Here is a 14,157-nt window from a genome sequence, read left to right as displayed (position 1 = left end):
CGTCATTACCATCATTATGGTCTTAGGTATTCATGAAAGAGCTGGGTCTTTAGCTTTTTCTTAAAGGTGCAGAGGGACTCTGCAGATCGAATGGAGTTTAGAAGTTTGTTCCACCACCGCATGAACACCAACCATGCAGATGGCATAGCTACAAACAGGAAGTATTAATCGTTTAAAGTGAAAGTTTACAGATCAGATAAGCCACCAGTCAATTGAAACCAAAAGTCCACCATATCACCTAATAAACCAACTTAAAAAAGACGACCAGTTCACCTTAAAATCATTTTCACGAGGTTCAGCTCAAATGTACTCTAAGACAGTGGTTCTCAACTGGTAGGCTGGGACCCAAAAGTGGGTCTTGGAGCCGTTTCATTGGGTTATGAATATGTGCCTGAAAAAAAATGGTGTCAAAAAGTCTATACAGCGCTTTTAAAACATGTTTTTTTTGTTCTGTTTCTTTGTTCTGTACCGTCTGAGATCCAAACTCAACATTCAGTAAATATGCTTGGTGGACAAATATCCGTAATTTGGGTCAGGATTTCCATGAAGGAGTTGGTGGTGGGTCCTGAGACTAGACCAGTTGAGAACCACTGCTCTGTGAAATGGGCATATTTCCAACATGGGCCACTGTGACCTCTTTTTGGTGGATTAATGTTTCGGTGCCTTGACTTGGATAATTTGGTTGTAGCCATTCTGTGCTTTGGAGCCAGGGGGACCATGTGGGGATAGGAACGTTGATGCATACTGCTATCCTGGAAAGAGTCAAAATGGTATCGACCCATCAACCCCAAGAAGTGACATCGAAAAGCATAGCCTGCTTTTTCAACTCTTTTACTAATGGCACCTTGATTAAGAAAACGAACATCATGTTGGATTTCAAACAAATTGAAACTAGTCCAGAGAATTTTTATTGGGAAAACATTTACTGAGTCAACTAGAAGAAGGCTCATTCAGCATTGACTTGCACACAATCAAACCTGGTAAAATCACCCCCTGCTGGCCATTAGATTCACTGCAGGTTCAATGCACTGACTCTGGCTGCGTCCACTTTGTATTTACAGTCTATTTGTTACACAGAAAAGTGGCTCTGCACTCTTGTTTTCTGTTTGCTTAATTCCTCAAAGCTCAGGAGAGCGTCACATAAATGCACAACAGAGGCAAACACTGTCCTCAGCTTTTTAATAACAGCTTTCTCTTTAAACTGAAAAACATCCATCAGTGCCCTCCGCTCCCCGAACATCCCCGTGGCACAGAATCTCATTAGAGGCAACACATTTCTATCATGACACAGCAGTTATAGGCAGCTACAGTATTTCAGTCCCAGCAGCAGTTGTTTTTTATTGAAGGGTAATGTTATGTAATGCCTGGGAGACTGAATCTGTAGCTGGGAGACAAATAGGACTGAATGTGAAGGGGGGGGGGGGCAAATACAGACAGATGTGATCAAGGTTTTAAGAAGTGAAAATACCTTTTAGATTATGTTGCCGTGTTTTTAGTCTCTATTGAGTATAAATTTAGAATCTCTGTTTGGTACTCTGGTGTTACAAATATTGATAATTTTATTCATCTCCATAAACAGATACGCCCACATAAGTGCAGCGAACAACTTAATTATCAGACGTCATCTCTCAACTCTGACTTCAGTTTTGTTTCTTAACGGCAGAGTCAGCTGATTTTTCTGAAAAACTAAAATACAGACTTATCCTAAAGTGAAGCTGCTCCATCACCATCATCATGGTGGTGACTGTGTCTGCAGAGACTCTGTCCTCTGACTGGATTTTACTGATCTGCTTTGTTTTGGTTGACTCGGGACGTTTCTGGGCGGGGAGTTGGTGTGTTTCCTCCAGCCAATGACAGCGCAGCAGCTGAGGTTGTCTTTAGCCCTATACAGATCGCCAGTTCAAGGCGTGAGATTTACGACCCTGTGATGTCTCACCTTCACTGTGAATGTCATGGAGGAGTTTTGGGGGAGTGAAGTGATCCCACCTCTGTGCCGCCATCAGAGGTAGTAGTGGAGGCGTTACAGGGGTGAGACGGGATAAGCAAAGCCGCCGGGGGAGAATGTCAATATTTTGATTTAAAGAATTAAGATGCAGCCTTTTACCACAGATTCAAAAACGATGATGCCTCGAGGCTCCACTGATCTGACGATCATTTCATATGTTTTAGTGTTGAGGTTTAGCGTCCTGAAAATACGTTTATACCGCACTGAGAATACAAGATCAGGGAAAACACACATACACGTTTAATGGCGCCCCTTTAAGGGACATTACATAAACTAACATTTATTTCTCTGACACTAACCTTAACCAAACCACTGACCAAACAATCTGCTTTTTCCCAAACTGGGACATTGTTTCTATCCCCGATTGGACGAGGCGTCGCAAAAATAACTGGTCTTTAGTTTGAAATGTGTCCCCAGAAGTAGGCTAAACCAGACACACACACACACACACACACACACACACACACACACACACACACACACACACACACACACACACACAGTCACGTCTCACCATCAGAAAACCCTCCAGAGGTTTTCTTCTGATGTCTGTTTTTGTGTCTGGTCCATCACCTCCAAACAGCCCAAAGGAAACACACACACACACGCACACACACACACACACACACACACACACACACACACACACACACACACACACACACACACACACACACACACATTTGTCATATGCCTTCGTAGTTCCTGCAGGACATCTTCTCATCTGACACCAAGACACCACGGCCCACCGACCCTGTCCCACACACACACACACACACACACACACACACACACACACACACACACACACACTCTCGGCAGCCCCCAAGGTCATGGGGTCACACCTCGACAGGCAGAAGTGATGAATGGCACCTTTCTTCCAGCAGACAGTGTGTGTATGTGGGTGTGTGTGAGTGTGAGTCTTTGCTTGTGGCGTTTTCTGCTTCCCGAGTAAAAACACGGTGTTGAAGAAAGAAGACGATTCAGTGTGAATGAAGTGAATCGTCAAGAGACCGGCTGACCCACTGTTAGTCTGACATCTTCAATGAACGTTGACTGATTTTTCCTCTAAGGTGTCGTAGAACAGTCGATATGTTTCTCTACTTTATTTTAGAGATATTCCTCCATTCAGAACACAAACAGTCTCTTCATCTTCTGAACTGAAGCTTGTTAAAGCTGCAGCATGTTGTTAGATTGTTCCATCAGTTGATCATTAAACGTCACCAATAATATGAAATGTACCTTTAAATAAACGTGTGTCTGACCTGTATTTGTGACACAATAGTCCTGATATATATATACATATATATATATGTATATATATACAGAGAAACAACAGCTCTCTTGTGTGAGCGCCTGCAAACACTGTGGTGCTGCATTACTGTTACATCTAACAAGTGTCCTAACGGCGTGCCATGAGTCAGCGTCAGCGAGTTCCTATTTGTTGGCTTCATGTGAGTCATTGTGCAGCAGCTTGACGGGACGTCCCGATTCTACTTTCCTGTCATTCCATCGCGTACACATAAACGAGGAGCAGGAACGAGGGCGCTCCGCAGAGCTCGTTAGCTTGTTTTGCAAAGTGGAGATAAAGGTACATTAATAAAATCCAAATCTGTGACTGAAATGTTTTCTGTGCTCTGACTTTGTTTTAACAAGAAGACAAAACTTTAGTCGGCTCGTCAATACACAGCACCACACCACTGTTTCTCCCCCTTCAAAATAAAAGCACTAGCTGTCAATCTGTTAACAAGGGGAAACAGAAATTCTCAGAGCAGAGAAGTTGCTATTCAACAGATGCAGTGTGGACATCGGTCGTCAGAAGCTGCATGATACGAGGTGATATCTAACGCTCGCTTGCTGTTTAGATACAGTGTTAAACTTGGATTCACAGTACAATATGTCAGCTGTCTGAAATGTTGGTCAAACTCAGCAAAAGCTAAGCAGGGTATTAAAAAAGTTTAAGTCTGTTTGAAAAGTGAATAAAAATGTGCTGAGTCATGTTCCAGCGCTGAAGGATACTCACATCCCTCCCTGCTGATGAAGGCCCCCTGTGGTCCGTCGGGGATCCCCTTCCACACGGTGATGGGTTTGGGGTATCCTGGGTCGGCCGTGCGTTTCTCCTCGTTGTAGCGCCAGTACTGGTCTCCTTTGAAGAAGTAGGTTTTCCCGACCGGCTCCCAGCGCAGCGCCGTGTCGATGCCGTCTTTGGGGAGGCAGCTGCCCAGCTCCACCAGGCTGTGGGGGTAACCGGGCTCGGCTGTCACCTCCTTAAACACCCAGTACTTATCACCTGGTGGGAGAGAGGCGGGGGAAAGACGGGTCAGAGATTTCACTGACACAGGGAAGTCATCACCGCTGAAGTAAATATCTTTGTTTTGTAGTTTCTTGTTACGGGTTCCACTGACACGGCGTTAACTGTTAGGAAACGTACAATTACAGATAAAACAAATGTACAATGTTTGGTTGTGATCCTCGTCAACGGTGGAAGGAAGAGTCAGTCTTAATAAGGTCAACGATAAAAGGGACATAAAGCTTAGAAAGCACTCAGAGAGGAGAGGATCTTTGAAATGTACAAATGACTATAAAGTTGTTTTTTTAAATGTTTTTTAAAATTTAGGTTATCATTAAAGTTGGACACTTTAATGATAACCTAAATTATTTAAATCGCACCTTTAATGTTTACACTGACTGTTATTCAATGTCTGTTTTTTGATAATTTTCTTCTTTTTAAACATTGATAAAAACATTTAATTCATCTAGGGGTATTCTTAAATATTTGTTTCGGGTTAATATATATGTATGGGGGGGGGGGGGGGGGGGGGCGTCGGTTTTGTGGTTAATTTGTAACAAATGTTTCATGTCATGTCTTTGTAACCTGCTACTGGATGCTTTGAATTTCCCTCGGGATCAATAAAGTATCTATCTATCTAAAGAGGTTAAAATCAAAGATCATCAACAACAACAAATCTAATCAGTGATTATTCCAAGGTTCAAGGTTTCTTTAACTAGAAAGTAGAAAGGTAAATTGTGCAGACAGAAGACTCAGCGCTCCAAAGAAACATACATCACATAAAAACACAAATTCAAGGTTATAAAGAGCAGAGAGAATACATGAGAACAAACATCATCATTAAATCAGTTTAAGTCCTCACACAGACATCCACTGTGTAAAATATCCCGGCACGGTTAAAGTGCATCATCTTGTGCTCGCTGTGGAAACACAATCATTTACTAGAGTGGCAGCGAATGGCGGCGTACTGCACAGCGCAAATGGACCGCGCTCAGAGTATGTGGAAATTGGGGGTCAGGAGCAGAGAAGCTGAAAGTCCCCTAGAGGACAGTCGTGGATAATAGGGCTCGTCTTAGGCTGCAGCTGTAAAGAGTAAAGATCTGACGGGTTGGGTTGAGACTCACCTGTAAGTTTATTCGCCCATTCGACGATTTCATTAAGAGCGTTTTGTTTTTAAAGGCGGGTTACCAAACCATGAAACAAGAGACAGCTCCAATAAACCAAATCATCAAAGTTTTTTATCGATGTGAAAGCGAGAGCGTTTTCTGAGACAAAAAACGTTGACGCTCCTTCTTGTACATTTCTTCTCAATGGTCAATTTGGAATCTACGATTGTCCCGAGAAGTCGACAGCCTGTTTTTTAAAATAACTGTGCACTTGTAGTTTGGAGCATCGGGCTCTAAAATCCATGATCATTTCCTTTGTCTTGGAAATGTTTAGCTCCTCGCACCAGGTGACACACTCGTCCAACGACTGCGCCGCCATGGCTGGACTCATCGTCAGGTAACAAACTCACAATGACTGAATCACCAGCACATTTCCTAACGGTCCTGTTCTCCTGTTATCTGACCGAAGGGCTGATCTGAGTGTTCACAGGACTCTTAAATATCCTGCACGCAGACGGACAAAACCCCAGAGATGAAAACCTAATTTATAAGTTAGACCAAAAATCGACATAATTTTTGTGTTTTTGTATTAAAGTGTGACAGAGAGCAGCAGCTGCTTCCTGACACACTACATAAACATCTCCTCTGAGGTTCTTATTCAGAAGACGGCTGCTGGAAAATACTACGAGACATAAAGAAGAGGTTTAATAAAGAGCTGCTCTATTAAAGCTCTTTTATTTGGCTTATTGCGTTAGACGATCCTGACTAGACAGAAACTGAGTTAAACTGCTATTATCTTCAATAAAGTAATAAAAACACGAGGACGATTAATACAAGACGAGTAAGATAAGACACATACATTTTCACTTCATCCTGTTCAGACAGGAAGTGTTCCTCGGGGCCCTCTTAAACAGTCTGACTTTTTTTTAATGAACATTTCATATCACTGAGGAGACACTGAAGACGAGGGTGACCTTTAACAGGTTCTTTTATCATCGTAATGTCTCCTGTAACCAATGAGTGCGTACATCTCCACAGCGGCCCTGACGGTCTTTTCAACCTTAACACACCGAGCTGAGAACGAAACGAAAAAACTCTGAAGACTGAAAGAAAAAACACCTGCGAACACCAAATCTGGTGACTTTATGCTGACTTCTGTTATAGGCTGAATACACAACAGATGATTTTAAAAACGTGGGAGACCACGGACATAAGGACTGTTTCAACTGAGTTTTAAAGGTCCAATCAGTGAGCTGTGTAGAGAGTGAGATGATAAAGGTATCTTACTATCTGATCATTAAGGAAACATGTTGAAGTGCTGGCTTCTCTGACAACAATGCAGCAGCCAGTATGTCCTCCTTCTAACTTTAGATTCTGCTCCTGAATGTTCTGGATTTGTTTGGACCAGAGAAGGTAGACGGTTTTAAGACCCCCCCCCCCCCCCCCACGGCCGTTTTGGACGCCCCTCGGTTTGCCAGATATGAGAGCAGTTATCAGGTCTCTACAAGGTTTAGAATTTAGACTGCAGTACCCATTTTAACCACAAGGTGTCAGAGTTACATACTGCTCCTTTAATGTGATGATCCTCCGTACGCACACACCTGACGATTCGGCCACACCTCGAGACAACTTACATGCTGTTTGTAGTGAAGATTTCACAGTGGTGATTTTTTTTCATCTAGTGTTCAGACTTCACTTCACAAAAAAACCTGACATCACATGCATGTTACACACTTTGTTTAAGGTGAAGGCAGACCGAACACATTTTTTATTTTGTCTTTGACAGCTTGATCTGCTAAGAGTGGTTTCTATCGCTTAATGTTTGGTCCACTTTCTGGGTGCAACCCTGTTAAACAGAGGACCATCACATTTTACATCAGATCTAGTTTTGTTTAAACCTTTGGTAAAAAATGTATAATTCAAATCTACTTTTTTCAGAGAATCTTATAGATTGACTTCTTAGCCAAAGTTAATGTGGCTGTCTCCTCTTACGGTCAGAACTGGAGTATTGAGATGTGTGTTTTTTTTAAAGGTGCACCCTAAACATCATCAACACTGTCAAAGTAGAATATTTAAAATGCAGCTCTGTGAAAAGGAGAAGCTATTGAATGTGTCTTTAGCCTGATGTCACGCTGCAGGAGTGTACAGAGAGGAGAATTACCTGCAAACACAAAACACACACACACACACACACACACACACACACACACACACACACACTGACACACTGTGTGTGTGTGTGTGTGTGTGTTATCTCTACACGTCTCTCTGCACCTGGCCAACTTTGTGCAAGAAGCAAGTGCATGTGTTTCTGTGTGTGTGTCATAGGAAGAGCTGTGTCATTGTGTGTCCACATTTCTGTGTGTGAGAGAGAGAGAGAAAGAGAGAGATGGAGAGAGAGAGAGAGAGAGAGAGACAGAGAGAGAGAGAGAGAGACAGAGACACAGAGAGAGAGAGAGAGAGAGAGAGAGAGAGAGAGAGAGAGAGAGAGAGAGAGAGAGAGAGAGAGTGCCGGCAGCTGAGAGAGCAAAGCTATTAATATCTGCTCCTGGCTGGCTGAGATAGCAGAACACTCTGTCAGAAGATGCCGGTGTGTGTGTGTGTGTGTGTGTGTGTGTGTGTGTGTGTGTGTGTGTGTGTGTGTGTGTGTGTGTGTGTGTGTGTGAGAGAGAGAGTGAGTTTCAGAGAAAGTGAGTGAGATGGGGGATGAGGGAGGTTTCATACATAGACTGAAATTCTATTACTTTAGGCTGGGTGCTCCCCGCTGCCTTGCCATTCTCTATTTCACACTTTATTAAATATATTTCCAGGAGCAGGAGGAGGGGGAGGGGCTTGTGGAGAGCAGGACAGGGTCTAATAACACCGGAGCAGATGGTGGACACAGATATGAGGTTACTCCTCTGCAGATTGTGAGCAAAGTCGGCTGATTTTTTTTTTGCAGCTGCTCGGCGAGAAAAAGTCCAACTCAGCCAAAGGGGACGTGCTTGTACTTGTTCAAAGAAAATTAAAGCAACACACACACACACACAATCAAAACTTGGAGATCAAACGTGCAATGACCCGTTTTTTTAACTGATGTTAAATAATTTAGAACTAATTAACCCCAGCAAACTCTGTCGCAGTGCTGCAGTCGCCTGACGGACAGAAACATAATTCTCACAACATGGAAAGTTAGCTAATTAGAGCTGCAAGTGAGCGAGCGATTAAAACATCTTGTACAGAGATGAGGTGACACTACACTACACCAGGATGTGTTCTTAAGCAACATATAGTCATGGTAAAAGGGTGTAGAGCCAGTTTCTCACTCTTAACACCTTCCTCCAGCCATCTGTTAGCTCAATGCTAAAGCTGCGTAGCAACACCGTTTAGTCATGTGTATGTTTTTAAAATCATGAAACTGAAGTGACAAAAAAGAGCAATAAACAGGTTCATGGTTTTACCTCGACGGGACCGGCAAAATAATTTGTGCCGCTGTAGGTGCCAAGCAGTGATGCCGCCCCTCTGAGGAGAACAACAAACATTCTCCTGCACATACGGTGACCATATTTTCAAGCCTCCAAATTGAGACCCGTACCGAGATGTATCGACCTTCACTGGTCACACAAGGCGCCCTCCTGAGCAGCCTGTCAAAGTTTGTCACCGGCCTGAAGCCACCGTTTGTGTTTGCTCGTTTTAATTTGGCTATTGTATGTCCGCATTTCCACCGCAGGCGACTGAAAACAGACACCTGCAGCGTGTGCAAAACGCAGCATGGTCACTGGGCTGGTACTTTTCAAAGGAAGCCGTAACACTCCTGGAGCTCTTTGGAAAACAGTGACCTCCTTTTTGGCATTAACAACTCGCCCACTTGTCATTACGCAGCAGCTCCTGTTAGCATGCTACGCTAGGCTAGCTAGCAGCAGCTGCAACCTCGAGATTGATTGACATACAGACAAATCAGTGTTGTTAGCATGAAGTGTTGTTTTTGTTGGTTAAAACCGGGACAGGGACTGATCAACATCGGGACATATTAGTGATTTATAGATATTTGTGGGGACTCGGGACCCAGAGTTTGAAGACGGGACCGCCCCCGGCTAAATCGGGACCTTTGGTCACCATACCGTTGACAGCATTATTAAAGGACGCAGAAGTCAGGACTGTTGCAGCACCATGTGCAAAAGCTTGGTCACTATGGCTACAGTTCATAGACAGTACTTAAAGCCAATTCACTCAGGAAGTGTAGTTAATGAATTATGTCTTCTTCTAAAGTGATTAAAGCCCCGTTTTCACCAAGCGGTCCGGTTTGGTTTGGTACAGTTTGGCATGGTAACGCCTGTAGGAAATAGTGTGACATCACAGCAGCGCCACACACCGTAGCCAGCTAATGAATTTAGTAGTAAAGAAAGGGCAACGATGGAGGACGTCCTGCAGGTCAGCCCCTCCGAGGTCGTCCATTGGGCGGTGCTACACGCTGACATTAGTCCCAAAAACCGGCTATTTGAACATGGTGTGTTTTGTGTTGGATCTTTATTACCGCTGTCACATGAGAAGTGACTCCAGCCTTTAGGGTTGGATCGGTGCACCTGGAAATCCAACAGAAGGGTAGCAAAAAAGTAGGACGATATGGATCGGTACAATTCCCAACTTTTGAGAGTGGAAACACCAATAAAAGTGCACCGCCAGAACCGAACTGAACAGGACCGCTTGTTGGAAACAGAGCTTTACTGTATAATGCTTTTAACGTTACTTGCTTTTAAAGGTTGTTACCATCTCAAGGTAGACCGAGTATGACTGTAACGTAATGATGTTTGACCCTCGTACCTTTAAAGAAGACGAATTTGCCGTCCGACCTCTCGTAGGCAGCGTCGATGCGAGGAGGCAGACCCTTCCAGAACTGATCGATCTGCATGGGATAACCCTCCTGCACCTTGTTGTTCCTCAGACGCCAAAACCAGCGATCCTGCAGCACAAAGAAACGTTCAATTAATCATTCAAAATCACATTAAACCTACAGCAACGTACACAATAAAGAGTAGAAATGTTTTCCTGAAAGATTTGAGGATTGTTTTTTAAAGAAGTAGTAGAAGAAGAAGAAGATATACTTTATTAATCCTGCGAGGGGAAATTCAGTTTTACACTCTGTTAGTAAAACACACAGGCTGAAATACACACACATGCACAAACAGGATCCTGTGGACCTGATGGAGAGATGTTGGAGTGAGGGGGCTGCACACAGCGAGCGATCCTGAGCTGGTTGGGGGCGTACAGAGCCTTGCTCAAGGGCTCAGGAAGTAAACTGGCCACTCTCCAGCTACCAAACCAATTTCCAGATTTGGACTTGAACCGGTGACCCTCCAGTTCCCAACCTAAGTCCCTACAGACTGAGCTACTTCCACCCTTTAACTCTTTGACTAACCAAAGATCTCAAAATGTGCTTTTGATTGGATGTCTTACATTCTGCCTGCTCCTCTTGTTAGATTGTCAACGCAAAGAAGTCGTGCAAGAGTTACAGCACCTCAAGTGCAGCGCCGCCAGAGCAGCTGGCATTACAAACACCTGTGTCCATTTATAGTCGCAGTATCACTCATTTATAATTCATGTACCTGTAAGGCATCACCTGCAGCGATAACTTAATCACCATGATTAAATATAAGTGGGACAATCATTGAATCAGTTTACATGATGGGCCAGTTGAGGACTGGATGATCCACTAGGCCGGTGGGGTGGGGGGGGGGGGGATACTCCACATACGTTTTTATAAAACAATCCAATTAGTCCACACGTCTTTTCCCTTCAGTAACATCCTGAGAACACTTCTCACAGAGCATCGTTTCACTCTGATGTGGAAGCGGATCATTGCTGCCCCTTGTGGCTGCAAATAAAAACATTGAGGGTCAAGAGCCAGAGAGTGTTTGAGTCTTCAGAGGGAAGTTTGGTGAACCACCCTGAGGGGATTATGATGCCCCAAAACTTAAAAACTCTCAGGAAGTGTGCACTCATTTTGAGCTCTAATGACCCTCTGATGTACTAACATTGTTAAATAGAAGTCTGTAAATCAGCACATTTTTAGAAAGTTTAGAAAGGCTTAATATGCGTTTTTCACACTTACATGTAGCAGAAATCAAGTATCTCCTCTGAAAATAACTCTGTGAGTCATGACTGTCTACAATGGGTGTAACACCCGAGTCCCACTGTCTGTGATGTTTTCAGAGTCCTATCTTCAGTTTGTTTACATCGCCGGGACGGCCGGCTGACTCCTCCCCTCGTGTATAAAAGTTGTTTAATTGAGGGACTAGAGAAAAGAAGAATAACATACTGTACTCACTGATTAACTGTGTTTCTAGATCACGCTCATTTCAGGTAAATTTACATGCAGTGTGAAGATACGAGCAGAATAAAGATCGCTAGCATTAGCATGCTAACACAACAATGCACCGCGAGTTGTTTTGGTTTCATGCTGGTGCTCAAGGGCGACATCTGCTGGATCAAAAAATCGCATATAAAGCCTTTAAACTTCATTCACTTGCTGAATTTAGACCAAAGAAAATATTTTCTCCAGTTTGTAAAGTCTGTTGGTTTTCTTCTGGATCGTTGGTGGGACGTCCTGCTGCTATGGAGAGACCCCCTTCATCATTTGTCCCCCTTCTTCTTCCTGCATCTCTCTCTATCCCATTTTCCAAGTGTGGCACAGTCTCAGCAGAAAGCTGTTCATCAAATTTGTGCTTCACCAAAAGTGTTTAGAAACCCAAAAAAAAAAAAAAAACGACTCAAAGGCTTTGGGCTAATTGTTTGGTAACAAAATCCCAGCCTAACTCGTTGCCCCAAATCTGGGACAGGACGTGGATAAAAGAGAAAGACAAGACGATAAGACGCAGAGCAGAGAGGAAAAGACCTGACAGAAAAAAAAGAGAGGAGACGGACAAAGACGGGAAAAGTGAGGTGATGCAAGAAACGTGGAGGAAGTAAGAAAAAGGGAGGAAAGCTGGGGACACAAAGAGAGAGAAGAAGAGGGCGAGCATCAATCTTAGCTCATTATCATTTGGCTTTGGTGAATCTAGGACACAGCCAAACACAGTCCCCACTGAGTGCTTCACACACACACACACACACACACACACTCCATTTCGTGATCCAGCATCATCCGTTGGCCGCTAATGCTTTTCTCTGTGAACCCCAACAGAAAAAAAAAAAAAATCGATGCTTCATATCCAGCGAGAGAAACCACGAGTGTTTCTCAGCGAGGAAACATCCCATAATGAGCGTCTCTTTTCAAACGCCCACTGGCTCTCAGCGCTCTTTATGTCTTAATATGGCCCTGTCCACGAGTCAGAGGAGAAAAGAGGATCAGACTTGTTTTTCTGATCGATGATGATGATGATGATGATGCAGTTTTGAAGTTTCCAGAGGCTTTTGTGCTTTTTTTTTTTTTTTTTTTTCTCGTCAAGGCCATAAACTCCCTCCGTGCAAAGAATCAGACACATTACTGCACGGCTCGAGCACCATCACTCCTCCACTGAGACACATTATTCTGGAAAATAAAACTAATGGCTCTTATGATGCCGTATTTGTTTCTGGCAGAGAGACGACATCACGGCAGTAAAAAAAAAAACCACAATCCCCTTATTATTTATCATTTTGATGACTCCTCAGCAGCAGGCTGGAGGAAACAAACAGGACCGTGTGATGCTGTAACACAACACGATGTCTTCCAGGAAGGTGCTGTCAATCAAATAAGACCATTAAATGTCTTTTGACGTTTCTCGTTCTCCGCTTAAAGCTGCATTTCTCCGCTCTCAGACGACTCTGGATGAACGGTTTTTGTAGCTATGATTTTGTCACATCGAGGATCCATGTGCAGAAAACAAAAATGATTCATGTAAACGGAGGCCGTAGTCCTCAAAGCGGGCGGCCCAGGTTCAAATCCAGCCTGTGGCTCCTTTTCCCCGCATTTCATCCCCCACTCTCTCTCTCCCTTATTTCTGACTCTATCCACTTTCCTATCTCTCCGTTAAAGGCACAAAAATAAATCTTTAAAAAATGATTTATGTAAATGAAAGACTAAACTGAAAAACCTAAAGCTGTCCATCAAACGTCCAACTCAAATGATTTGGCAAACGGGAGAAATTACAAAAAGAAGTCTCGACCAGAAACACTCAGAAATCCACACATGAACACGGGAGGGTAGACGCAACGTACTGACACACTACGAGGTAGTCGGGACGACTCTGAGCCAGATTCCCTCCGTAGACCAAAGTCAGCGAAGGTCAGATTATCTGATGTTTCCAAAGATGATGTTTCCAGATGTTCCTGAGGTGTGAGATGTGTTAAGAGTGTTTTTAACCTCCCCGATCTGTTCAGAAGACGATAAGGCCGCCTCGATTTGAAATCTCAGATATTAACAGTGTTCAATATTTACGATCAGAAATCCTGATGTGTGGGGCGAAAACCGAGGACGGCCAATCAGGAAGCTAGCTGACTGAAGCAGGAAGCGCAACAAACATCACCATGGCAACGACAGCAAACATGAAGCATAACGTTAGAAGGATGTCAGATATGGAGGAGCAACTTGTTGATTTGTGGCTACAACACAACGTGTCTGTAAAACAAACCACAGTCACTCTGATGAGGAGACGGACTGATGTAGCAGTGAGCTAACAGCTAGCCACATTTAGCTTGACCATCGTGTTTGTTCACTCTGAAGTCTCGTCTGACCACGCGAGATGACGAGTTGTGAGAGTGCAGACTGTGGTTGTTGGTGAGTGAATCTGTGAGTGTGT

At 43.7% G+C, this 14,157-nt stretch overlaps 1 protein-coding gene across 1 annotated transcript in view; it reads right to left on the bottom strand.

Moving 5' to 3' along the window:
* The window catches only part of mmp24 (matrix metallopeptidase 24), a 70,654-nt gene that overhangs the window by 10,034 nt on the left and 46,463 nt on the right, over positions 1–14,157 (bottom strand). The window contains exons 8-9 of the mRNA XM_061041541.1: positions 10,202–10,340; positions 4,029–4,295 (exon numbers count right to left, since the gene is read on the bottom strand). Of these exons, the coding sequence (XP_060897524.1) occupies positions 4,029–4,295; positions 10,202–10,340 (406 nt within the window). The remainder of the gene's footprint in view (positions 1–4,028; positions 4,296–10,201; positions 10,341–14,157) is intronic.

The sequence above is a fragment of the Labrus mixtus genome, chromosome 7 (assembly GCF_963584025.1).
Source record: "Labrus mixtus chromosome 7, fLabMix1.1, whole genome shotgun sequence".
Taxonomy (NCBI): Eukaryota; Metazoa; Chordata; class Actinopteri; order Labriformes; family Labridae; genus Labrus; species Labrus mixtus.
This window is presented reverse-complemented; position numbering and strand designations above follow the sequence as displayed.